This window comes from Chiloscyllium plagiosum, chromosome 23 (assembly GCF_004010195.1).
Source record: "Chiloscyllium plagiosum isolate BGI_BamShark_2017 chromosome 23, ASM401019v2, whole genome shotgun sequence".
Classification (NCBI taxonomy): domain Eukaryota; kingdom Metazoa; phylum Chordata; class Chondrichthyes; order Orectolobiformes; family Hemiscylliidae; genus Chiloscyllium; species Chiloscyllium plagiosum.
The window spans coordinates 34,160,649-34,185,582 of record NC_057732.1 but is presented as its reverse complement, the minus strand read 5'-3'; the positions used below and the strand labels follow the sequence as shown (position 1 = coordinate 34,185,582).

Sequence of the window (24,934 nt, the reverse complement as noted above, 5' to 3'; positions counted from 1 at the left end):
CCACTCCAGTTTGAGCTACATGGGAATAGAATTGCTGTCAAGACTTCTGTGATATCAAGTGCAGACTTTTTATTGAAAAGAAAAAATGCTGTAAATCACAGCAGGCCACGCAGCATCTATGGAGAGAGAGAGAGAGAGCAAGCTAATGTTTTGAGTTGAGATCAGTCTTTGTCAGCGTGGATGTGAAGTGTGGAGTGGACAGCATTTACGCAATAGTGGAGTGGTGGAGAAAGGGTGCTGATAGTGCAGATTAAGTATACAGGAATGTGAGAATGGCAGAATAGTGATGTGTCTGGGCAGACAGTTCCACTCGAGTCGGGGAGGGGAGGGAGGAAACGGTGACAGAATGTAACAAGTAAAGTTAAAAGAAAGGGAAGGAGTGGGAGTGGGTTCACAATCTAAAGATGTTGAATTCTGTATTAAGTCCAGAAGGTTGTAAAGTGGCTCGTCTGAAAATGAGATTTTACAGAGTTATGGAGATGTACAGCATGGAAGCAGACCCTTTGGTCCAATTCATCCATGCCGCCCAGACATCCCAACCGAATCTAGTCCCGTTAGCCAGCACTTGGCCCATAGCCCTCTTAACCCTGCCTATTCATATACCTATCCAGATACCTTTTAAATGTTGTAATTGTATCAGCCTCCAGCACTTCTGGCAGCTTATTCCATACACTCAGTACCCTCTGTGTGGGAAAAAGTTGCTCCTTAGGACACGTTTAAATCTTTTTCCTTGCATGTTAAACCTATGCCCACTAGTTTTGGGCTCCCCCACCCCGGGGAAAACATCTTGTCTATTTACCCTATGCATGCCCTTCATCATGATTTTATAAATCTCTATAAGGTCACCCCTCAGTCTTAGAAGGTGCCCCAGTCTATTCAGCCTCTCCCAAAAGCTTAAACTCTCCAACCCTGGCAACATTCTTGTAAATCTTTTCTGAACCCTTTGAAGTTTCACAACATCCTTCCTACAGCAAGGAGACCAGAATTGCATGCAGTACGCCAACAGCGGTCTGACAAGTGTCCTGTACAGCTGCAACATGACCTCCTAACTCCTATATCAAGCAGTGACCAATAAAGGCAAGCATACCAAATGCCTCCTTCACTATCCTATCTACCTTTGACTGCACTTATGCCAAGACTTTTCCTCCTGTTTGCACTGTGATTCGCTGGAACAGTGCAGTGTGCTGAGGACAGACAAGTGGGCATACTACCAGGATGCTGTTAAAGTGGCTGGCTATGGGAAAGTTGGTTCCTGCTTGTGTACAGACCGGAGCTCTTCTGCAAAGTGGTCTCCCGGTCTCTTTGTGGTTTCAGCATGTGTAGTATGCCTCATTAGGTGCAGCGAATACAATACACCAGTTTGGAGGTGGTGAAATGCTGCTTCACTTGAAAAGACTGTTTGTGCCCTTGGATGATGAGCAGGGAGGAGGTGAAAGGGCAGGTGTAGCACCTTCTGCACTTACATGGGAAAGTGCTGCGGGAAGGAGGGCTTTTGGTGTTGGTGGTTGAGGAATGGACTAGTGTCCTGGAGGAAAAGGTCTCTGCGAAGTGCAGACTGGGGAGTGAGGCAAGGTGGTAGCTGGAGTTGTCTGAAATGGCAGAGGATGATCCTTTGAATGCGGAGGCTAGTGGGACGAAAGGTGAGGACAAAGGGGGCCCAATCACACTGTTGGAAGGACCAAGGTCAGAGGCATGGGTGATAGGTCAGATGCAATTGAAGGCGCTGTCAAGCACAGTGGGTGGGAAACCACAGTTATGGAAGAAGGAAGCCATATCAGCAGTGCTGTTTTGGAAGGTGGTATCATCCAAACAGATACAAGGTGGGCGAAGGAACTGGGAGAATGGGATGGAATCCTTGAAGGATGTGGGTTATGAAGAGCTGTAGTGCAGGGAGCTATGGGGGTCAATGGCTTTGTTGTGGATGGCAGTGGACAATTTATTCTTCAAAATGGAGATGAAGAGGTCAAGGAAAGGAAGGGAAGTATCGGAGATGGACCATGTGAATGTTATAGAGGGGTGGAAATTGGATGCAAAACAAACAAAGTTTTCAAGGTCCAGGCGGGAGCATGAAGTAGCTCGAAAACATTTGTTGATGTACCGATCAAAGAGTTATGGGAGGAGGCTTGTGTAGGATTAGAATAAGGATTGTTCCACATATCCCATAAAGAGGCAGGCATAACTGGGGCCCGTGCGGGTGCACATAGCTCCTTCTTTGACTTAGTTGAAGCGAGATGAATTAAAGGAGAATTTATTCAGTGAGAGAACAAGTTCATCCAAGTGGAGGAGAGTGGTGGTGGATGTGGATTGTTCAGGCCTCTGGTTGAGGAAGAACCCAAGAGCTCTCAGACCATTTTGGTGGGGAATGGATGTACAGAGGGATTGAACTTCCAGGGCGAAGAAGAGGCATTTCTAGCCAGGGAACTGGAAATTGTCTATGTAGTGGAGGGCATCAGAGGAATTGTGGAACCAAAAGAGAAAACGCTGGAAAATTTCAGCAGGTCTGGCAGCATCTGTAAGGAGAGAAAAGCGCTGATGTTTTGAGTGTCTGACCCTTTGTCAAAGCTTAAAAAAAGGGGAGAAATAGGGAGGTATTTATACGAGACTGAGAGAAGGTCAGTTATGGCTCCAGAAGCAAAGGTAGCAATAAAGAGGTGATAATGACAGTGCATAGAGAGATTATAGGGAGATTAGGAGCTGTGAATGACCAAGGCTGAAGCCAGTGCTATGTGACAAAATATGTGGGGGATGGGGGGAATGGGTGAAGCAGAAGCAAAATGGAAAACAGGGGAGAAGGGTAGCAAAGGGGGAAGAGGAGAGAAAAAGGTGATGAGAGAGTGGGGAGCGAGAGAAAGAAAGAGACAATCAAGAAATAAGAGGTACACAACAGTACCTCTTATTTAAAAAAAATTTAAAAATGAAAAAAAATTATCTGAAGTTGTTGAATTCAGTGTTGAGACCAGCAGGCTGTAACGTGCCTAATTGGAAGATGAGATGCTGTTCCTCCAGTTTGCGTTGAGCTTCACTGGAACATTACAGCAGGCCAAGGGCAGACAGGTGGGCATGGGAGCAGGATTGTGTGTTGAAGTGGCAAGCCACGGGAGGTGCTCAGCAAAGCGATCACCCAGTCGGCCCAGAGGTAAAGCACCCACCTGCCCCTTTACCTCTTCCATGCTCACCATCCAAGGCCCCAGACACTTATTTCAGATTAAGCAGCGTTTCACTTGTACCTCTTTCAATTTGGTCTATTGCATTCGTTGCTCCCAATGTGGTCTCCTCTATATCGGAGAGACAAAATGCCGACTGAGTGATCGCTTTTGGTTTCAGATTCCAGCATCCGCAATAATTTGCTTTTATAGAGGAATTGTGGATATTGGTGGGCAGGGTCTGAACAAGGAGAAAGAGCATGGAGTCAAGGTAGGTGGAAATGAGCTCAGTGAGGCAGGAACAGGCTGATATGATGGGCGTAGCAACAAACATTTCATTTGTTTTCATGTGGATTGCATTGTCTTGTGCTTAGCTTGTCCAGTGGCACGAAGTTTAAATGGGGTAATTGTGTGCCACACTCCTTTACTGAAGGACAGTCATGAACTGGTTGGCTTTTCAGGGCAATCAGAAGGCTTCCTGTTATTTCTCCACAAATCCATTTGGGACCTCTGATATGCCAGTCTAGTGGCATACCCATTGCCAACTAAGGCATTAACTGTTTCTGACTGTAAAGATATCTCTGCTTTTGAACCTGGTTCTGTGGAGTGTTTACTTCCTTATTTAAACGTTTGGTTCCTCGTTTGGGAATTACTCACTTAATCAAGGTTAAAAATCTCACAACACCAGGTTATAGTTCAATAGGTTTATTTGGATGTACTAGCTTTCAGAGTGCTGCTCCTACATCAGGTTAGTAGTGGGGCAGGATCATAAGATGCAGAACTTATAGTAAAAGATCAGGGTCATGCAATTAAAATGATACATTGAACAAACCTAGATTGCTGTTAAGTCTTTCATCTTTTAGAAAGGGTTACAGGTTTCAGTTCATAGGTATGTAAATCCCAGAACTACTTTTAAGTCACATTCTTGAGATAACTTCACTTTTAAAAGAAAGTGACATCTCAGCTCAGACAAGGTATGAGGTTAGTCTAGGTTTGTTCAATATGTCGTTTAATTGCATGACGCTGTGATCTTTTGCTGTAAATTGTGTCTTATGATTCTGCTACTAACCTTATGAAGGCGCATCACTCTGAAAGCTAGTACTTCCAAAAAAACATGTTGGACTATAAACTGGTGTTGTGTGGTTTTTAACTTTGTTGAGAGTGTGACGCTGGAAAAGCAAAGCAGGTCAGGCAGCATCCGAGGAGCAGGTGAATTGACGTTTTGGGCATAAGCCCTTCCTGATGCCCGAAATGTCGATTCTCCTGCTCCTCGGATACTGCCTGACCTGCTGTGCTTTTCCAGAACTACACCCTCGACTCTGATCTCCAGCATCTGCAGTCCTCACTTTTTCCTGACTTTTAACTTTGTCCACCTCAGCCCAACACCAGCACCTCCATATCATCGCTTAACCAACACTCAGGACTATAAAATCAAACTAATTCTCCCATGCCATCCAATACAATAAGCCACCTTGTGCTGGGTTCTGAAATAGTTTATTGACAACAGCTTGAAACTTCCCAATCTGTGCTCATGAGCTTTCTGAATTAAGTGAGTGACCTTTTCTGTCATAACCACCAAACTGATTATTTTGGAGAGTGGATTATTTTGGTAGTTTTTCTGAAGTTTTTTTAAGCTACTTTAATCCTTAGTGATCAACTCCTGAATCTGTGTCCCCGTGATGGTAAAATAGAAACTGATAAAGCCTGTTTCCCATTTTGTGTTTTGTTTCTGTGCACATTTCTTCTCATGTTTGCTTTTGGGCAGCAGCTCATCTGCTATGTTGGCACATGTTTTGATTCTTTACTTTTCTCCACCATTACTCCTTTAGCCTTAAACAACTAACTCTTCTGTAATTCAATCACTTCTGTTCCCAAACTTCTACAGACCTTTCTATGTCCTTTTCCTCCCCATCCATTGCTCAACATTTACTAAATCTCTAACTTTTCCCAGGTCTGTTGCAAGAACATTGACCTGAAAGGTTAATTCTCTTTCTGCAAAGTTACATCCTAACCTACTGAGTATTTCCAGCATTTCCTGTTCTTATTGTAGCTCAAAATATAACATTTATAATGGTTGTATGGAGCAAACCCAAGGAAAATGTGATGGGCAGGAACAGCACCTGCCTCCAAGAAATTCTGCCAAACTTACCTGAGTAGCAGATGGAATTCATCTCTATTCTGGCTGCTTCCTGTTGGAACTTTACAGGAAATATCTGAAATGCCATTGTCTTATTCTTTTAACTTAAATTTGTGTTAGAGCATGGAGAACAGAAATATACTTCAGAATACACTGTTGTGAATGGTGTCCTGCCTTCTAAATGTATCCTTAATTTCTGATATGGATTAGGAACTCTTACTTGTGAACCTCTGGATGTTCTGACTAGATTGATTTTGCACCCTCTGATTGTGAATTTTGAGTAGGCTTCTGGAAGACGTTCTGATTTGCTCATAATTTGAGTATCATGTCTTGTCAGATGTTATAGGTAAGTAGTTTACTGGTAGGTTATACTGTGTTCTGATGTGTAGGAAGGAGCTCCTTATGATGTTGCTACAAGTCAATCTCTGATGTAGGTGTTCTATTATGATAAGCTAGTCTAAAATAACCTAGCTGATGAGTGTTTCCAGGAGGAAACTACAACTGATCAAAAGCAGGCCATAGTGATTCAAAGATGCAAGGCAAAAACTTAAGAGTTGCAATGTGCCCTAGGATCTGACAGAAGACAACATATTTATAAAAATGGATCCCACTGAATCTCACTGTCTCTGATTCTCTGAATCTCACACGACTCTGGTTTGATGTATTGTACTGTATGCTGTTTAATTTTAATCTGGTTTGGTCTAACGTATCATGGTTTCATTTTAACTTGAAATTTTGGTTCTTTCATAGGAAGTGGTGATGGTCAGGGCCGGATTATCCAGCGCTTTCCAGAAAAAGAATGGGAGGACAATCCCTTTCCACAGGGGATTCAATTGGTTAGTTGTAGCAAACACTTACTGTTTTGACTTTATTGTTTAAAATGCCACACATCGTCAATTCTTCCTTGCTTTTTTTCTACCAATTGCCCCCCTTTTGTAAAACCAAAATACTATAAATACTGGAAATTTGAAATAAAATAAGGTACTGGAAACACTGTCCCATTTCTCTTTGTGTTGCCCAGCCAAGGTTAGCCGACAATGAGGTGAGAACAAATGCAGTGATCGCCTGCAAATTTCCCTCCCAGCCTGTAACACTGTGCACTTGGATATCTCCCCACAGGCAATAATTCAGATCAGAGGACTGCATGCATTGTTTTTAACTGCTTTCAATGAAGAAAGTTTTAATAAATGGAGAAGCTTTTTTAATAGACAGTGAATATGTTTTTTCCTATTTAGATCCTTTTCATACACTGAATGTCCAATTTTGAAACCCAAGTGCTCTTTGGACAGGTATCATTGAACGCTTACTAACCAAAGCAGGCTAGTTCTTTATACCTGAGGTGGAATTAACTCTGTACAGCAATATTCAAGGAGGTGCTGTAGTTTTCATGTGATTAAAAAATTGATGCACTGTTTTATGCATGCAGGTGATTTTACAGGACTTTGAGAAACCTATGATGTTATTTGAAAAGCTACAGGGAGTTACTTTTGTCGAGAGTCAGCACAGGCACTGTGTGCTGAATTGCCTCATATTCTGTCACGTTTCTGAATTTCTTTCCACTGTCTTTAGAACATTATTTCTCAATCAAACCCTCAAATACATTGTCTTTTTCAACTCATTCCTGTTTTGGATCCTTGCAAATAATCTATTCCAAATGGAGAGGTCTAAAGTACATGTTGGGGAAAAAATCCAGACAAAAGATGACAATCCAAACATATTGAAGAGATGGAGATTGAATAATGCAATAAATTTAATTAAACACTATTGTGCAGGTAGTGAAGTTCACAGAATGAAAACCATTGTGTTATTACAAAAGATTGGTTAGGCTGAAATAGATGTGCTTGTTCCATAATAAGAAGAATATTAAGCAACAGGAACTGTACATACAAGAATCTTTGGGAACTGATTCTAGTGATGATAAAGCTCAAAAAGCAGGTACTTTCTTGACTGGGGGATACTCATTTTTAGTTTGGCAAGCTGTTACTAACAGAGTGTTGCCAAGATTAATGCTAGGACCTCCTATTTATTGTTCATTGATGCTAACCATAACCAACATGTGGTTGAATAGATTGCTGCGATCATCTTCCTTTTTCTGACTCTCTACAGGGCTTACTTGGTGTAATATAATCGAACAAGAAGCTTTTATCTTAAATAATGTGCAGTTCATTGTGTGATAGTAATCAGGTACAAGTTAGATTAGTAAGATTTCTATTGTTACAAAGATTATTGGGTGATGTAGAGTAACATTCGGGCTCTTTGAAATCCTAGGCTGTTATGACTTTAACCACTTAAGTCCTTATTATCAGATTTGTTGGAGCTGAATGTAGTCTCCAGCATCAATCCTTTAAAAACTATCACCTATGAAACATACAGACTCAATTCTTTATATCTTAGACACAAACATACAAGTTAGAAGCAAGAGTGGGCTGATTGGCCCTTTGAGCTGATTGGCCCTTTCCTGAAGACCATTGCTGATCTAATTTGCCTTTCATGCAAAAGGTGTATAAAGCAGGAAGTGAGGTGAACCGAGAGAATCCCAGAGAAATGCATTTTTTAAACTTGTGGACGAGAGCAAGAATACAAAACTGTTGTGTGAAATGGTCCCTGTCATCAATCATGCCACTAACCTGGTACCAGTGACTGCCTTAAGGCCACATTGTTTTCTTCTGCTTCCAACCAGTCAGGAAAGATGATTTATGAGAGGCCCAGAAGTTGAAATAACTGTATTATTTTTATATTATTAAGGTAGGGCAGCAAGTTGCTAGTACAAATGATTTATTTGCCTTTAGAAATAATTGTTAGAATGTATCCCCTACAGTTGACTCTAATTAATCTTCCTTTACTACTTAACTGTATATATGTCCAGACCAGACATTGCATACCGTGACATATTTCTCGATGTTCAAAGCTCCTTGTGATTCAAATGGAGCATGTAGTTATCAAGCTATTGATGCTGACAGTTGGCTGTTGTTAAAGAAAACTATGATAGAATAATGGGTCAATAGCTATCACATAATTATCTCTTTTAATTACTTCAGATTTCTTTCAGTATGGAACAGTGGCTATTTTTAAGGTAGTGGGACAAGTATTAATACCTACAGTCAAAAATAAGACTTGGAATAAAAGTTTAGTTGAATATATACAGATCATTTGCAAGTATGAATTAACAACTTTGGCTGTTGACTATTCTTGTTGGCTAACTTTTTATTGTAGCCTGCTGTAAATACAGCGAAAGGTGGCTTGGTGGCTCAGTGGTTAGCACTGTAGCCTCAGAGCGCCAGGGACCTGAGTTTGATTTCAGCCTTGGGTGACTGTCTGTATGGATTTTGCATGTTCTTCCTGTGTCTGCATGTATTTTCCAGAGTGCTCTGGTTCCCACAATCCAGGTTAGGTGGATTGACCATGCTAAGTTGCCAGCTGTGTCCAGCGATATGCAGCATAGGTGCATTAGCCGTAGTAATATGCTGGGTTACGACGATAGGGTGGGGAACTGGGGCTGGGTCTTGGTCTTGGTCTGAGTGAGATGCTCTTCTGACAGTCAGTGCAGGCCCAATGGGCTGAATGGCCTATTTCCATATTGTTGGAATTCATCATTCCATGATTCTACACGCCCCTGATTGTAGAAAGGAAAAGCTTATGGTGTAGGTGGTAATATATTAGCATGGATAGAAGTTGGCTGGCTAACATGAAGCTGATAGTAGGAATAAGTGAGTCTTTTCAGGCTGACAGGATGTCATCCGTGCTGTACTGCAGGGGTTGGTGCTGGGGCCTCAACTCTTTACAGGTTATATAAATAATTTGGATGAAGGGATCAAAGATATAGTAGCTGTATATGATAGTGCAAAGATAGGTAGGAAAGTCAGTTGTGAAGAGGACATAAGGAGCCTACAATGGGACATAGGTTAACTGACTGGTCAAAAATTTGGCAAATGGAATACAAAATCTATGAAATTGTCCAGTTTGACAGAATAAAAAAAACATGTTATCCAAATGGTGAGGGGTTGCAGTGCTCCAGGATGCAGAGAATTCTGGATGTACCAGTGCATGAATCTCTCCAGTTTAGTATGCACATACACAAAGTAATCAGAAGCCTAATAGAATGTTGTGGTTTATTGTGAGGTGAATTGAATAAAGAAATATGGAGGTTATAATTCAGTTTGATTAGATTAGATTCACTACAGTATAGAAACAGGCCCTTTGGCACAACAAGTCCACACCGACCCTCTGAAGAGCAACCCACCCACACGCATTCCCCTACCCCGTATTTACCCCTAACTAATGCACCTAACACAATGGGCAATTTAGCATGGGCAATTCATCTAACCTGCATTTCTTTGGACTGTGGGAGGAAAACAGAGTACCCGGAGGAAACCCACGCAGACACGGGGCGAATGTGCAAGCTCCACACAGACAGTTACCCAAGGCAGGAATTGAACCCAGGTCCCTGGCGTTGTGAGGCAACAGTGCTAACCACTGAGCTACCGTGCTGCCCAGTTGTACAGTGGTGCATTTGTAAGTATTGGTCACTAGTGAGAGTGGGTCATGTATCTTGGTGGCTAGTTTTCTGCCTGTTCGTCCAATGTAGTGTTTATTACAGTTCTTGCAAGGTATTTTGTAAATATCATTAGTTTTGTTTGTTGTTCAAGTTCATTAGCTGCTGTTTTAGTGCATTGGTGGGTTGTAGGCTACCATGAGAGGTCTGAGAAGTCTGGCAGTCATTTCCGTGATGCCTTTGATATAGGGAGAGTGGCTGGGTTTCTTGACGTGTTTTGTCTGCTTTTTGGGTTTGTTGCTGAGAAATCAGTGGACTGTGTTCATTGGATGCCCATTCTTTTTGAATACACTGTATAAGTAATTTTCCTCTGCTCTTCATCGTTCCTCTGTGCTGCAGTGTGTGGTGGCTTGTTGAAATAATGTTCCGATGCAGCTTCCTTACCTAGTATGGTGACGAAACGTCTGAAAATGAACCTTCTAACTCAGCGAGCAAACCTACATCCAGAACCTCAACCTGAGCTACAAATCTTATCAAAACTCGCAAACACCTTATGGGTGCAATATGCAAAAACTGGCCCAAAAATGGGAAACCACTGCCGTCTGACTGAGCGCCACCCGCGAACAGCTGTACTTTCTGCACAAATGCCTCAGGAATCAAGTACTACCTGAATGTCTTAAACACAAACCTCTTCTTAACACCCCACTAGCCAAAAGAATAGCAGAGCAAAACAGCCATAGACTGCTTGGAGAAATGAATAATGATGGCCTCAACAGACTTCATAAATACAACTGGGAAATTTTGCGCGAAAAATCTTTACTCACTAATAAAATAGACTATGAATGGACAGACACTGTACAACAAGCCATATCTAGTAGATAGCGACAAACACAGAAAATGGAAAAACGAGACAAACTTACACAAAATAATAACACAGAAGCGTGGATTAAAAAAAAAAGCTTATCTAACTGACCCTTAACAAACACTGAAAAAGCCGTCTTAGTTAGAGGATTACATTACATTTTTCAGGATGCGGACAAGAAAGATTTCTTAGCAGCATTAGAAACAACACTGAGAAACAACCAACTCTCAGAAGAAACCCAGCAAACCATCAGAAAGGCAGTTGCACCAACATTAAGCAGAAAAAAAGGAAGGAAACCCATGCAATATACAAGAAAGGAAAGCAGTAGAAAGACTAAAAAAGATAAAAACATTGTTATTCTACCTGCAGACAACGGACGCTTGACAGTCATTTTAAATCAGAGACTACATTGAGAAAATGAGTGCACTACTTGCAGATAGCAACACTTACCAACAAGTGGCGATAGACCCGACTCCACAACTAGAGAACTGAATCACAGCCCTACGCAAAAAAACTTCAGAAATCTGGAGAAATAAATAAGACCAACTTCCAGAAAATGAAACTAGACAGATCCAACACACCACACTTCTACCGATTAGCCAAAATTCACAAACCAGAAGCCCCCCTCAGACCCATGGTCTTGCTACCTGGAACACCAACTTACAGATTGACCAAGGAGCTACACCAAAGACTAAAACACTTAGAAGACTCGTGCCACTCCATCCACTTCACCAAAGAATTCCTTAAGACCATCAAAGATACCAACATAGAAGAGGATGAAATAATGGTCTCCTTTTACGTAACAGCCCTGTTCACATCCATCAACATCAACCTGGCTAAGGAAACATTGACTAAACTATTAGAAGAACCAAAGACACATACACCAACTTCACCAGCAAGTATAATATCATCAAGCTAGTGGACCTATGCCTTACCACCCACTTCACCTTCAATAACAAAACCTACAGACAAACCAGCAGAACACCTATGGGATCTCTGAGATCAAGGTTCTTAGCAGAGGCAGTAATGCAGAGACTCAAACAGCTCTGCCAACCATCCAACCCAAACTTAGGGTCCGCTACATGGATGACACCTTTGTCATTACTAAATGAAACAAATTAGAAGAAACCTTCAAGACCATCAATAATACCCTTACTGGTATAAAATTAATTAAAGAGGAGGAAAACAACAACAAACTGCCATTCCTAGATGTCGCAGTAGAGCAAACAGCCAATGGGGTACTTCAAACCAGCATCTACAGGAAAACAACACAGACAGACCAAATACTGAGCTACAGACGCAATCAGCCCAACATCCACAAACAAAGCTGCATCAGAACATTTTCAATGAGCCACCAAGTTGGATACCCGATGAACACAGTCTGCCGACTTCTCAGCAACAAGCCAAAGCAAGCAGACAAAACACGTCCAGAAACCCTAGCCACTCTCCCTACATCAAATACAGCTCAGAAATGACAGCCAGACTACTCAGACCTCTTGGTGTCATGATAGCCCACAAACCCACTAACACACTAAAACAGCAGCTAATGAACCTAAAAGACCCTATACAGACAACAAGCAAAACTAATGTCCTTTACAAAATACCTTGCAAGAACTGTAACAAACACTACATTGGACAAACAGGCAGAAAACCAGCCACCAAGATACATTAACATCACCTAGCCACAAAAAGACAAGACCCACACTCTCTAGTATCTTTACATACGGATAAGGAAGGATACCACTTCGGCTGGGACAACACACTCATCCTACGACACACCAAACAGAGACACGTGAGTATTCCTAGAAGTATGGCATTCTAAATAGAACTCTATCAACAAACACATTGACTTGGTTCCCATTTACCACCCCTGAGAAAAAGAACAGGAAATGATGTCACCACTGGAAATGACATCACAACCCAAGGAAACTCAGACACAAATGAAAGCAGACTATACCTCCAGTGCTTCCTCCAGAAGCTCACTGATGATGTTACCTAGTATGGTGATGAAACGTCTGAAAATGAACCTTCCAGCTCAGCAAGCAAACTTGCATCCAGAGTTTGACTAATACTTGAAATGCATGGGTTTCCTTATGAGGAAAGCCTAGACTGGTGGGCCCGTATCCTCTGAAGTTTAGAAATATATAAAACTCTGAGGGGGCTTGAGTGGGTGGATGTTGAAAGGATGCTTCCACTTATGGGAGAATCTAGTACTAGGGGCAATAGTTTAAAGATAAGGTGCACCAATTTAAAACAAATGAGGAAGCACTATTTTCTGAAGAATTCTTTAGAAGTCCCTCGTTCAAAAGTCTATTGGATGCAAGATCTTTAAATATTTGTAAGGCAGAGCCAGATAAATTCTTGATTGTCAAGGGGATGAAAGATTACTGGGGATATGCAGGAATGTAGAGTTCATGTTAAAATCACATCAGACATGATCTTACTAAATGGTGGAGCAGGCCTGAAGGGACAAGTGGCCTATACGGTTTCTTTGGTTATGCAAGCAAATATCCAAACATTCAACCGCTTATTAAAAATCTATTTTCCTCTTCCTTAAATATTTGTATTCCAAGCCAAATTGTTGCAGTACAGCTACAACACTGGCATCTACCCAATAATATTAACTTTGCTGTTAACAGTGCCGCTGTTAACAGAGCCACTGCTAAGATCCTACGGGTTGTCATTGGCCAGTAGCTGAACTAGATCAGCCACGTAAAGGTTCAGAATTCTCTGGCAAGTAACATACCTCCTGTCTTCACAGAGTCTGTCCAGCATTTAAAAGACACCAGTCAGGAGTGTAATACAATACTTTCCACTTGCCTCAATGAGGATAGCTCAAGTCCAAAGTATCTTGCTTGATTGGTACCCCATCCCGTCACTTATAGCATTCATTTCCTTCACCATTGGTACACAGTAGCAACAGTATGTACAATTTGCATGATGCAGTGTGGTGACTCAGTAACTCTCCTTCAGCAGCACCTTCCAAATCTGTGAACTTCACTACCTGGAAGGACAAAATCAGCTGTTGTATGAGAATATCACCATCTGTAAGTTTCCCTTCATGTCTCACCCATTCTGACTTAGAGTCATAGAGATGTACAGCATGGAAACAGACCCTTCAGTCCAGTTTGTCCATGCTGACCAGATATCCTAACCTAATCTAATCCCATTTGCTAAAACTAGGCCCATGTTCCTCTAAACCCTTCCTATTCATATACCCATCCAGATGTCTTCTAAATGTTGTATTTGTACCAATCTCCACCACTTCCTCTGGCAGCTTATTCCATGCATGCACCACCCTCTGTGTGAAAACGTTTGGTCCCTTTTAAACCTTTCCCGTCTCACCTGAAACCTATGCCCTCTAGTTTTGGACTCCCCCACCCCGCTATTCACCTTGTATGTGCCTTGGAAATATTTTGCTATTTTCCAACTATTGCTAGGTCAAAATTCTGAAAGTCCATAACACCTTGGGTGTCCCTACACCCCAAGGACTTGCAACCGTTTAAGATGATAGAAATATGTGCATTTGTTCATTTTGGAAGGCAGAACAAAAGAACAATTGGTACTTTATAAATTTGGTATGATCTTTAACTTTTTTTAGTTAATCAAGAACCAAGCCTGAGATCAGGTGGTTCTGATGGATTCTAAACTGAATGTTCATGAGCAGCGTATTGCTAACTAAGTGCTGCTTGATAACATTTGATAGTATTGGCTAGCTCTGTTTTCCCTAATACCCAATACTGATTTTAAACATACTATTCTCTCTACAAACTGGATGTCAATTTAAACTTATCTTTATCAGACAATGGAGGGACCAAGGCCGGAAGGCATACACCGTACTGAAGGTTTCTGTGCAAATCTACATGCAAGCTGCCTCTTTGTTTCAGATGACCATACGGTCTTCAGCAGCCCGCTCCATCCCTTTCTTTTCACTCTCTGTTCCTTTCTTTGTATGGCCCTCGCTCTTCTTGTGCACACATTCTGCTGCCTTTCTGCACTCCATTATTTTTGTATTCCTATTCTTGTCATACCCTTCTGACTTGCAGTCTCTCTCTCTTAGACATCTGTTCTGTGCACTTCACTCTCGTGTCCAAGTTTTGTTTTCTTCCTCTGTAATTTTAGCTTGTTACCCAAATTGTGCAATAGCTACTCCTTTTGGCCCAGTCTTGAGTTTCCAGATGGGTGAATATCTGTCATTCTGCAACATCTGATATCTAGGCTTTCAGATCAGTGTTTGACCATTTGGTAATTTTTGGTATAGAGAACCTAATTTAACATTTTCTCTTGCTCAATTATTCTATATTCTTTCTCCCTCCTTACAGTTCTGTCAACCGAGTGGATGGCATTTGGTTCTTGAAAGGAAGTCTCCAAACTTCTTTGTGGCAGTTTTAACTGATATCAACTCAGAGAGGCATTATTGTGCATGCTTCACCTTTTGGGAAGCAGTTGAGAGTTCTCAGGTAAAGATACCACTTAAAAGTGCAGAATCCTTGCATGTTGTCTGTTTCTTTTGTTCCCTGTTCTCATTCTACAACTGCTGTAGTTTCTTCTGCAAGTGCTGAATGCTGCTAAGGTTTGACTGAGTGTAGGAATCTGGAAGTAGACTTTCAAAGTGATCATTCTTGCTCTATGCACAGAAACGGTGCAAATTGTTTATTCAACTTGGAAAGCTGTGTTATTGTAGAGCACTTTGAAAGGTTCATAACCAAGAATCCTACAGTTTTCTTTTTATTACTGCTTTCCTGTATCCAAACAGCTTTCGAAATGTAATGCTTCTCTTGCCAACCTGTATGGCAAGACGTGGACCTAGCGACTTTGTTGGTACACATGGATAAATTTCCCATCCAGTTTTACAGTCAGGCTTCTGGGTTACTTCATCTGTAACAGTTTTATCAAATATGTTAGATTAGATTCCAGCCAGTAACTCACTTCTAGTTTTCTGTTATTTTGTAAATAAAACTCCAAACTCCTTCATTAAGTTCCGGTAGATCTGTTTACAGCTACAGGGTTAGATTCCATATTGCAACTCACTGTCAGTTACCAATATAATCTATACAAACTCCTCAAATTGCCAGATACCTGTTCTTTGTAAGCTATGCAAACCCTTTTGCAAGCTTTGTATTTTGTGCTAATCTATGCTTGAATTGTTTCTGTAGCCCCAGAAGAACCATACTAATGGCATTGATGATGACTCTAAATTTGCTCAGGCCCCGCAGTTATTTGCTCCGAAGAGTCTGGTTCTGGTGTCTCAGTTGGATCACACCGAGGTGTTCAGGGTAAGAGCCTAGTGGAAGAGGCGGGAAGTTGCATTTTTATGAAAATTCTGATACATTTTATTGTTTCAAGGGCAATACAAATTTCTTAAATGCAGTAAACATAATGTGGAGCAAATGTGGCAGTTGTTTTGATGAATGAAAAAATATCAGGAACAGATGAACACTGAATGACTGATCGATTTGTTATTCTTGTAATAAGCACAACATTGCTGACAATGCACATTAAATTTAGCAAACATTCAAGTGCACTTCATAGAAGTATCATCATAAATACCTGACCTCCAATTATATTTTTTTGGCATGGTGTGACAAAAAATTAAGTTGAACTTAAGGCGAGAGGTGAAAAATGTGACTACGGATGGAGAATTCCAGAGCATTGGACTTGAATAGCTGTAGCATGGCTGCTCCAAGTGTGGCAATGTAAAGGGAATGCACGGTTAGGTCAGAATTGGAAGAATGCAAAGGTTATGGACCTTTTCCAAGAGAAAGCTAGAGAAATGGGAGGGCATTCCTAAAACATGAAAAAGCAATGAAGTATTTGGATTCAGGTCAGCAAATGTGACAGGTGGACCAACCAAACTTCAAGTTAGGATACAGAATTTCAGTTGTCCTTGTAGTTTATGAAAGATGGAAAATGAGATCAACCAGGAGAGCATCAGAATAGACAAACCTAGAGGTGAAACAGTCATTAATGAAGGTTTCAACACACATGAACTGTATTTGGGATGGAAACAAGCTCTATTCTCCATACCCAGACATAGCATTGCGTTTTGAGTGCTGTTTATATTAAATCTGTTTGTGATTTGGGCCATTTGAAAGACTTTTACCTGTGACTGTGCCTGTTACAGCTTCCAGTGTCTATATGTCTGTGTCCTGGCCTGGGATCAGGGAGGTGGTGAGAGAAGGCCAAGAGGTTTAGTACTTAATATTATGTAGCTGTCAAGCTGTCATAGTGATTGCCTTTATTTACCACTGCATGATATGGTGTGTGAAAGTACTGTGATCCCTGACCTTTAATCTCTTGGGATGTCTTATTTTTTCTCTTGTGCAGAATTGTCTGGGATTAATCTACACGATTTATATTGATAGCCTCAATTTTCCATTGGAGACAGTGATTGGAAATCTGCTAACTTGCATCGTCCCAATCACAGGAGGATCTCAGGTCAGTCTGAGAGCAATGTATTACTCTCACTTTCCATTCATAACTCCCTTTGGCGAGAGACTTGAGTGAAGGGGAGAAGAAACTATTGATTTGGATTAAAACTCAGAGTACATATATGTGCAGTTGTCGATTCCCTCGAATATTTGAATTTTCTTCCTTTATAAGAAGCACAGGTCAGTGTATGGAACATGTGCAAGTGCAGCTGCCAGTAGCTCACAGCATCAGTATTGTAATGTGAAGGCTGTGCACTATTCCAAGAGTGGATTAGGAGGTGAAAGTTTTCTAGGTAGTTATTTTACGATATCTGCCAGGCAACAAAAATGCTCTGCAGCCTTAGAATACTCTGTCATTATTTGTTTGTGAGCTGAAGATGTGTTTCAGCTAAAAACTGTTCCACCTCCCCCAACCTCCAGTTATTTGCTATTCTCCCTATCATTTTCCATATCCTTTAATATCTGTCCAGATAATGAGGGATGAGAGCACCTTCAAAATAATTGTGCAAGTGCGTGAGAGATTGCGTTGATAGGGAAGGGGGAGAGAAAATCAAAGCCTTTTAAATTAGAAGGGAGAACAGGGATTGGAAAGCAAAAGAAGCTGAGAGGAATGAGAAAAAAACTGAGCAGAAAGAAGCAGGAGAAAACAGATGAGCAAAATGTGATCAAAGGATAAAGGATGAACTGTGATCACACTGTCAACTGGGCAGGCACGTGCCCTGTGTGACCTTAGTTAATGCTGCACTGGAAGTATGAAATATTCTTATCTACTGTGTATCTATCTTTGTTGCTACCCTAGACATTAAGGGAGGAAGGGTATGAACCTGTTTCTGTTTCAATTATCATTGTTAAAAATCTACATTGCTGTGTGGAGGGAGGTTGCCTGAGCTCTGGATAATGTGTCAGAAATAGAAGCAAAGGAAGTAGGAGCAATATGAGCCTGCTCTGCCATTAATAATATTACAGCTGACCATGCAACTCGATTCCTGCTTTTTCTCCATATCTTTAAATCCCTTTAGTCTTTATAACTATATCTGACTCCTGGAAAACATTTAACATTTTGGCCATAACTCCTTTCTGTGGTAGAGAATTGTACAAGCTCATCATTGGGTGAAGAAATTTCTCCTCATTTCAGTCTTAAATGGCCTACCCTGTATCTTTAGACTATGGCTCCTGGGTACTGGACTCCCTGGTTATCTGGAACATTCTTCCTGCATTATGCTGTGTGGTTCAGTTAGAACTTCATAGGTTTCTATGAGATACACCCTTACTTTCAAAACTTCAGTGAATATAGTCCTAACCTAGAGTGTCTCTTCATACATTGGTCCTGCCATCTCAGGAATCAGTCTGGTAGAACCTTCATTCACTCCTATAGCTGATTGTAAATGCAAATTTTTATTATTTCTGACTCCATAAACCACCTCAAGCTTGATTGCTGTCAGGGATCACAAGGGTTACTGCAGTGCTGTCACATTTCATGGTCATCTCAGAATTTAGAATATTGTGTCAAATTGGAAGCCCAGGAATATTTGCATGATATCGGGAAGTATTTTCATAGAATTCTGAAGAAAATAGCACAGAAACAATTGATCTAGTCCAACCGGCCCAAGCTAGTGTTAATGTTGCAGCTGAGCCTCCTATGTTTATCTACTTCATCTCAGTCTTCAATAGATTTTTCTGCTCCCTTTTCTCTCATGTATTCATTTCGTGTCTTTCTGAACAGATCAAAGTTAATTGCATTTGCACATTCCATATGAGAATAAACCTTTCTGTTTCTCTAATGTATTTATTAGTAAATGTCTTGTATTTATGGCCTTTTGTTTTGGATATCCTTACGTAGAAAGGTCCTCTCTGCACCTACCCGTTGCAAATGATTCAAAGTTTTAAGTAGACTGATTGGGTTGCGTCTTAAGTAACTTCTAAGTAAAAAAAGATGCCATTGTACTCATTGTTTCCTGATGGTTGTAATCTCTCAGTTCTGATGGCATCCTTGCAAATCTCTTTTATAATTTGTCCAGTAAAGATAGGACCAATCTTAAATGAGGAATCAAGCGGGCTAAAAGGGGTCATGAAATAGCTTTGGCGAGCAGAATTAAGGAGAATCCCAAAGCATTTTATTCTTATATAAGAAGCAAGTAGGTAACTAGAGAAAGGATTTGTCCACTAAAGGATAATGAATGAAAGCTGTGTGTCGTACCTGAGAGAATGGGTGACGTTCTGAATGATTACTTTGCATCAGTGTTCACTGAGGAGAGGAACATAATGAATGTTGAGATAGAAGTTTGATTAGTCTGGATCATAAGTAGAGATGATGTGTTGGGTATGCTCAAGGTTATTAAGGTGGACACATCCCCAGGACCAGATGGGATCTATTCCAGGTTGCTGAGGGAGGCGAGAGAGGAAATAGCTGGGGTCCTGACGGATATCTTTATGGCATCCTTAAACACAGGTGAGGTGCCGGAGGACTGGAAGGTTGCTAATGTACCCCTGTACAAGAAGGGTAATAGGGATATTCTGGGTAACTACAGACCAGTGAGCCTGATGTCAGTAGTGGGAAAGTTGCTGGAGAAGGTACTGAGGGATAGGATCTATTTATAGTTAGAAAAGAATGGGCTTATCAGTGATAGGCAACATGGTTTTGTGTGGGGGAGATCGTGCCATACCAACTTAATAGAGTTCTTTGAGGAAGTGACCAAGTTGATAGATGAAGGAAGGGCTGTTGATGTCATACACATAGACTTTAGTAAGGCATTTGATAAGGTTCCCCACAGTAAACTAATAAAGAAAGTGAAGTCACATGCTGTGCAGAGTGTTCAACCATAAAGAACTGGTTGAGCAACAGGAGACAGAGAGTGGTAGTTGAAGAGAGTTTCTCGAAATGGAGAAAGGTGGCCAGTGGTGTTCCACAGGGATCAGAGCTTGGGCCACTGTTGTTTGTGATATGCATAAATGATCTGGAAGAGGGCACTGTTGGTATGATCAGCAAGTTTGCAGATGACACGATTGCTATGTAAAAATGTGATAATGTAGTGATAAAAAACCTGCGTCAAAGAAGAGCAAGATGTCGTGAGCTGAGTGGCCTGGGCAGAATCCAAACTGAGCTTCATTGAGTATGTTATTACAGAGCAGGTGCTGCTTGTTAACACTATTGAGGATTCATTCCATCACTCTACTGATGATCGAGAGTAGACTAATGGAGTGATAATTGACTGAGTTGGATTTATCCTGCTTTTTATGTGCGGGACATAGTTGGGCAATTTTCCACACTGGGTGGATGCCAATGTTATAACAGCTTGGCTAGGGGAGTGGCAGATTCTTGTGCACAAGTCTTCCATATTATTGTTGGAATGTTGTCAAGGCCCGTGGCTTTTGCAGTATCCAATATCTCTAACCATTTCTTGATATCATGTGGAGTGATTCGAATTGGCCTTATCTCTTGTACTGACATGCTGGGCTCATCCATCACTGAGGATTGAGATATTTGTGGAGTCGCCTCCTCTAATGAATTGTTTAATTGTCCACACCATTCACAACTGGATGTGGCAGGACTGCAGAGCTGTGATCTGATCCTTTGGTTGTGGGAGTGCTTAGATCTGTCTATCACCTCATTGGCATGCAGGTAGTCCTGTTCGGTAGCTTCAGGCTGACACCTCATTTTGAGGTATGCCTGGTGCTGGTCCTGGTATGCCCTCCTGCACTTTTCATTGCATCAGGGTTGATCCCCTGACTTTGATGATAGTTGATTACAGATGGTGGCTCAGTGGTTAGCACTGCTATCTCACAGCGCAAGGGACCCAGGTTCAGTTCCAGCCTTGGGCGCCTGTCTGTGTGGAGTTTGCACGTTCTCCCTGTTTCCTCCGGATGCTGTCGTTTCCTCGCACAGTCCAAAGATGTGCAGGTTAGGTGAATTGGCCATCCGAAATTGCCTATAGTGTTCAGGGATGTGTTGGTTAGATGCATTAGTCAGGGGAGACAGGTAGGGGAATGGGTCTGGTTAGGATACTCTTCGGAGGGTTGTTGTGGACTTCTTGGGCCAAATGGCCTGTTTCCACACTGTAGGGATTCTATCATTCTATGGCTTTGGAATTTCAGAAGAGCATTGACAAGTTGGTGGAGTGCGCAGATAGGTGGCAATACTGATTTACAAGAATGATTCCAGGAAGGAGAAACTTCAGCTATGAGGATAGATTGAAGAAGTTGGGACTGTTTTCCTGGAGAGAAGGCTGAGAGAAGATAGTTTTTTTTAAAATCATGAGTGGGCTGGGTAGCGGCGTAGAGAGATGATGTTCCTACTTGGAAAAGAAAAATAGTGCGAGAGAATATAGATGTAAAGTGATGTACAAATGAAGTAAAGGTGATGTGAGGGAAAACTTTTTCACACATCAAGTACTTAGGGTGTGGAAAGCACGGCCTGGAAATGTGATTTGTGGCATTTAGAAAGAAATGAGATATTATTAGGTGACATCAGATGTGCTGTAGCAATTCTGTGATCAGATCAATTACATTTGCAAGCAAAGTTTCACTGTTTCAAATTTCCAAATAAGGCAAAGTACTTATGTGCGAAGCAAATTATTTTCAGGCAAATATCTGCTGAGTCATTCAGATTCCACTTGATTGAAAAAGCAAAGTTCTGCAGATGATGGAAACAGAATTAAAACGAAAACTACTGTAAGTACTCATGCAGACATACTACGAGTAGGCATTGGGCTTTTCAAATTTTCAGCCATTCTATATGATTGTGGCTGATCTGACAGTGCCTTCAGCTCTACATTCCTGTGTAGTCCAAAACAGTTTCTTAATCTCTGACCCAACACTCAGCAAAACAGCCATGAGTGAGCTGGACAGAGTATTTAGGGAGAGGCTTTTTTTGGTTGTAAAAGGATCAAGAGCAAGAGGGCATCGATATAAAATGATCTGCAAAAGAACTAAATATGATATGAGAGGAATATCACCACCTTAGATTCTTTTCCAGCATGCTGTCCAGATTTTCCTTTGCATTAATCCTGTTAATCTCTTGGAAAAAGAGCAGCTTCCCCATCCATCTTCCCAAAAAAAACCTCTGGAATTGTACTCTTTGTAACTAATTTTTTTTTCCCCAAGTTTTCTGACTCATTGCTGCCTTCCAATCGATCATATGTAACCTTTGGGAGAAAGAGTTCTTTACCAAATAGAGTGGTCAAGGTTAGAAAGAAAGTCATCAGATGAAACCTAAAATTAAATGTAGAAAAGATTGTATAGTTTTAGGTAACTGTCAGGCAGGAAAATATGAACAAGGTGACAAAAAAGTGATATGTTTTGCAAAAAAAGAATAAATTGTGAAAATGTGTTGCATGTATAGTGATTATAATAGACAATAAAGTGGTGTCAAGGTTAATGTGGATCTTTAAAAACAGATGTATAAAATTGTAAATGAAAATAAGGAATTGACCAATCCCCCTGAGATTTGATGGTTACTATCTCAGGACTTTAAAGAAAGGCGACAAAATTGCAGACTTTTGACTCCTAAGGTTCCAAATTTCTTTCTCTTCAGAAATTATCCCTCCAGGTTGGAAAACTGAAAAGATAGCTCTGATATTTAAAAAAAATTATGAGGGGAGAAATCAGGAAGTTGTAAACTTCTTTGTTAGAACTATTGTGGAATATTAATGGAATCTGTAAGAGCAGAGTGACTGGGCACTTAACGAATTTTGTTGATTAAGAAACCTCAAAATGGATTTGCAAAAGTTCAGTTATGTCTCTCAAACAATTAAAATTTTGAGAAAGTGCCAGAAGTTTACAAATCGCTGGTTGAGCCTTGTGTAGTTCACCAATGCCTTTTAAGCATGGAAATGTGCTATTCTTGCCTGGCTAATATGTGACTTCAGATCCATGGTAATATGGTTGAGCTCAACTACCTTCAGGGCAATCAGTGATGGGCAATAACTGCTGGCCTAGTCAGCAATGCTCGCACCCCATGAACAATTGAAAGAAAAATAGTGTTGTGGACAATACTGGGCAGAGTACTTCAGGAAAATGTAGAGGCCTTAGGATACAGAGGACGTTTGCCAGAATATCACTGGACTAGAAGAGAGAATCAGTTATGAGAAGTTGGAAGCTGCTATAACAGAACACGTTGAGTTGACTTAGAGGTTTTTAAGATGATGAGACATTTTGACAAAAGGTACAGAGAAAATTTGTTCCCTTCATGAATGGATCAATATACAGAGATCATAGTTTGAAATTAACATTATTAACAAAAGGTCAATAGGGCTGATATGGCAAAAGAATTGTCACTGAATATTGTTGAGATCTGAAATTTTGTACCTGAAAAGATGGATGAAGTTGATATCATAAGGTATTTTAAAAAGAGCTGGACATAAGATTGAGCACGAGGAGCTTTCTGGTTGATGGGCAAAGTGGAGAGATGGGATGAAGTTATTGCAATAAGCCATCATCCATGTCTTCCTCTGATTCTGCATTACCCTTTGAAATTATACCATTAGTTTATATTCTTCCTATTAAGTATATGACACCCCACACTTCTGTATTAAATTTAATTTGCCATATGTCCAATTCACCAATCTTAAATACTCTAGAGATTTGTTACTTTCTCCTGCGTTGTATTTTGCGTTAGAGCCTTTCTGATTTGCAAGTTTTAAAAACATTACCCTGTGTGGTCCTGGTCATAAATGTATATCACAAACAGCAATGGTTATAATACCCACTGTGGGGAATACCACTATATACTTCCCTTCAGTCTGAGAAACAATCCTCCATCACTATGATCTACTTTTCATCACTTAGCCAATTTAATAACCACACTAACCGCTATTCTTTTAATTTGGTAAATTCTGGATGTACGTTTGCTCGCTGAGATGAAAGGTTTATTTTCAGACGTTTCGTCACCATACAAGGTATCTCATCAGTGAGCCTCCACTGAAGCATTGATGTTAGTGACCTGCTGTCTATTTGTGTTTAGGTTTCCTTGGGTTGGTGATGTCAGTTCCTGTTCTTTTTCTCAGAGGGTGGGAAACGGGGTCTAAGTCAGTGTGTTTGTTGTTAGAGTTCTGATTGGAGTGCCATGCTTCTAGGAATTCTTGTGCGAGTCTTTGTTCGGCTTGTCCTAGCACAGATCTGTTGTCCCAGTTTGAAGTGGTGTCCTTCCTCATCTGTATGTAAGGATACTTGTGAGAGTGGGTCATGTTTTTTTTTGGCTAGTTGATGTTCACATATCCTGGTGGCTAATTTTCTGCCTGTTTGTCCAATGTAGTGTTTGTTACAGTTCTTACAAGGTATTTTGTAAATGACATTAGTTTTGCTTGTTGTCTGTATAGGGTCTTCTAAGTTCATTAGCTGCTGTTTTAGTGTGTTGGTGGATTTGTGTGCTATCATGATGCCAAGGGCTCTGAGTAGTCTGGCATCTTTGATGTAGGGGAGTGTGGCTAGGGTTTCTGGATGCGTTTTTCTCCTTGTTTGACAGACAATTGTACAGTGTATTCAAAAAGAACAATTACCCAATGAACACAGTCTGCCAGTTTCTCAGCAACAAACCTAAACAAGCAGACAAAACCCCAGCCACTCACCCCTGCATCAAAGACATCTCGGAAATGACTGCCATACTACTCAGACCTCTTGGCATCATGGTAGCCCACAAACCCACCAACACACTAAAACAGCAGCCAATGAATTTGAAAAACCCCATACAGACAACAAGCAAAACTAATGTCATTTTCAAAATACCATGCAAGAACTGTAACAAACACTACATTGGACAAACAGGCAGAAAACTAGCCATCAGAATACATGAACATCAACTCACCACAAGTATCCTTACATACAGATGAGAAAGGACAGCACTTCGACTGGGACTACACATCCATCCTAGGACAA

The 24,934-nt window shown here is 40.9% G+C and overlaps 1 protein-coding gene across 1 annotated transcript in view; it reads left to right on the top strand.

Moving 5' to 3' along the window:
- The first annotated feature begins 1,594 nt into the window (after positions 1–1,594).
- Positions 1,595–24,934, top strand: part of sbf1 (SET binding factor 1) — a 104,993-nt gene continuing 81,653 nt past the window's right edge. Inside the window, exons 1-5 of the mRNA XM_043713206.1 lie at positions 1,595–1,640; positions 6,031–6,116; positions 14,957–15,094; positions 15,791–15,910; positions 16,962–17,072. Coding sequence (XP_043569141.1) covers positions 1,595–1,640; positions 6,031–6,116; positions 14,957–15,094; positions 15,791–15,910; positions 16,962–17,072 — 501 coding nt within the window. The remainder of the gene's footprint in view (positions 1,641–6,030; positions 6,117–14,956; positions 15,095–15,790; positions 15,911–16,961; positions 17,073–24,934) is intronic.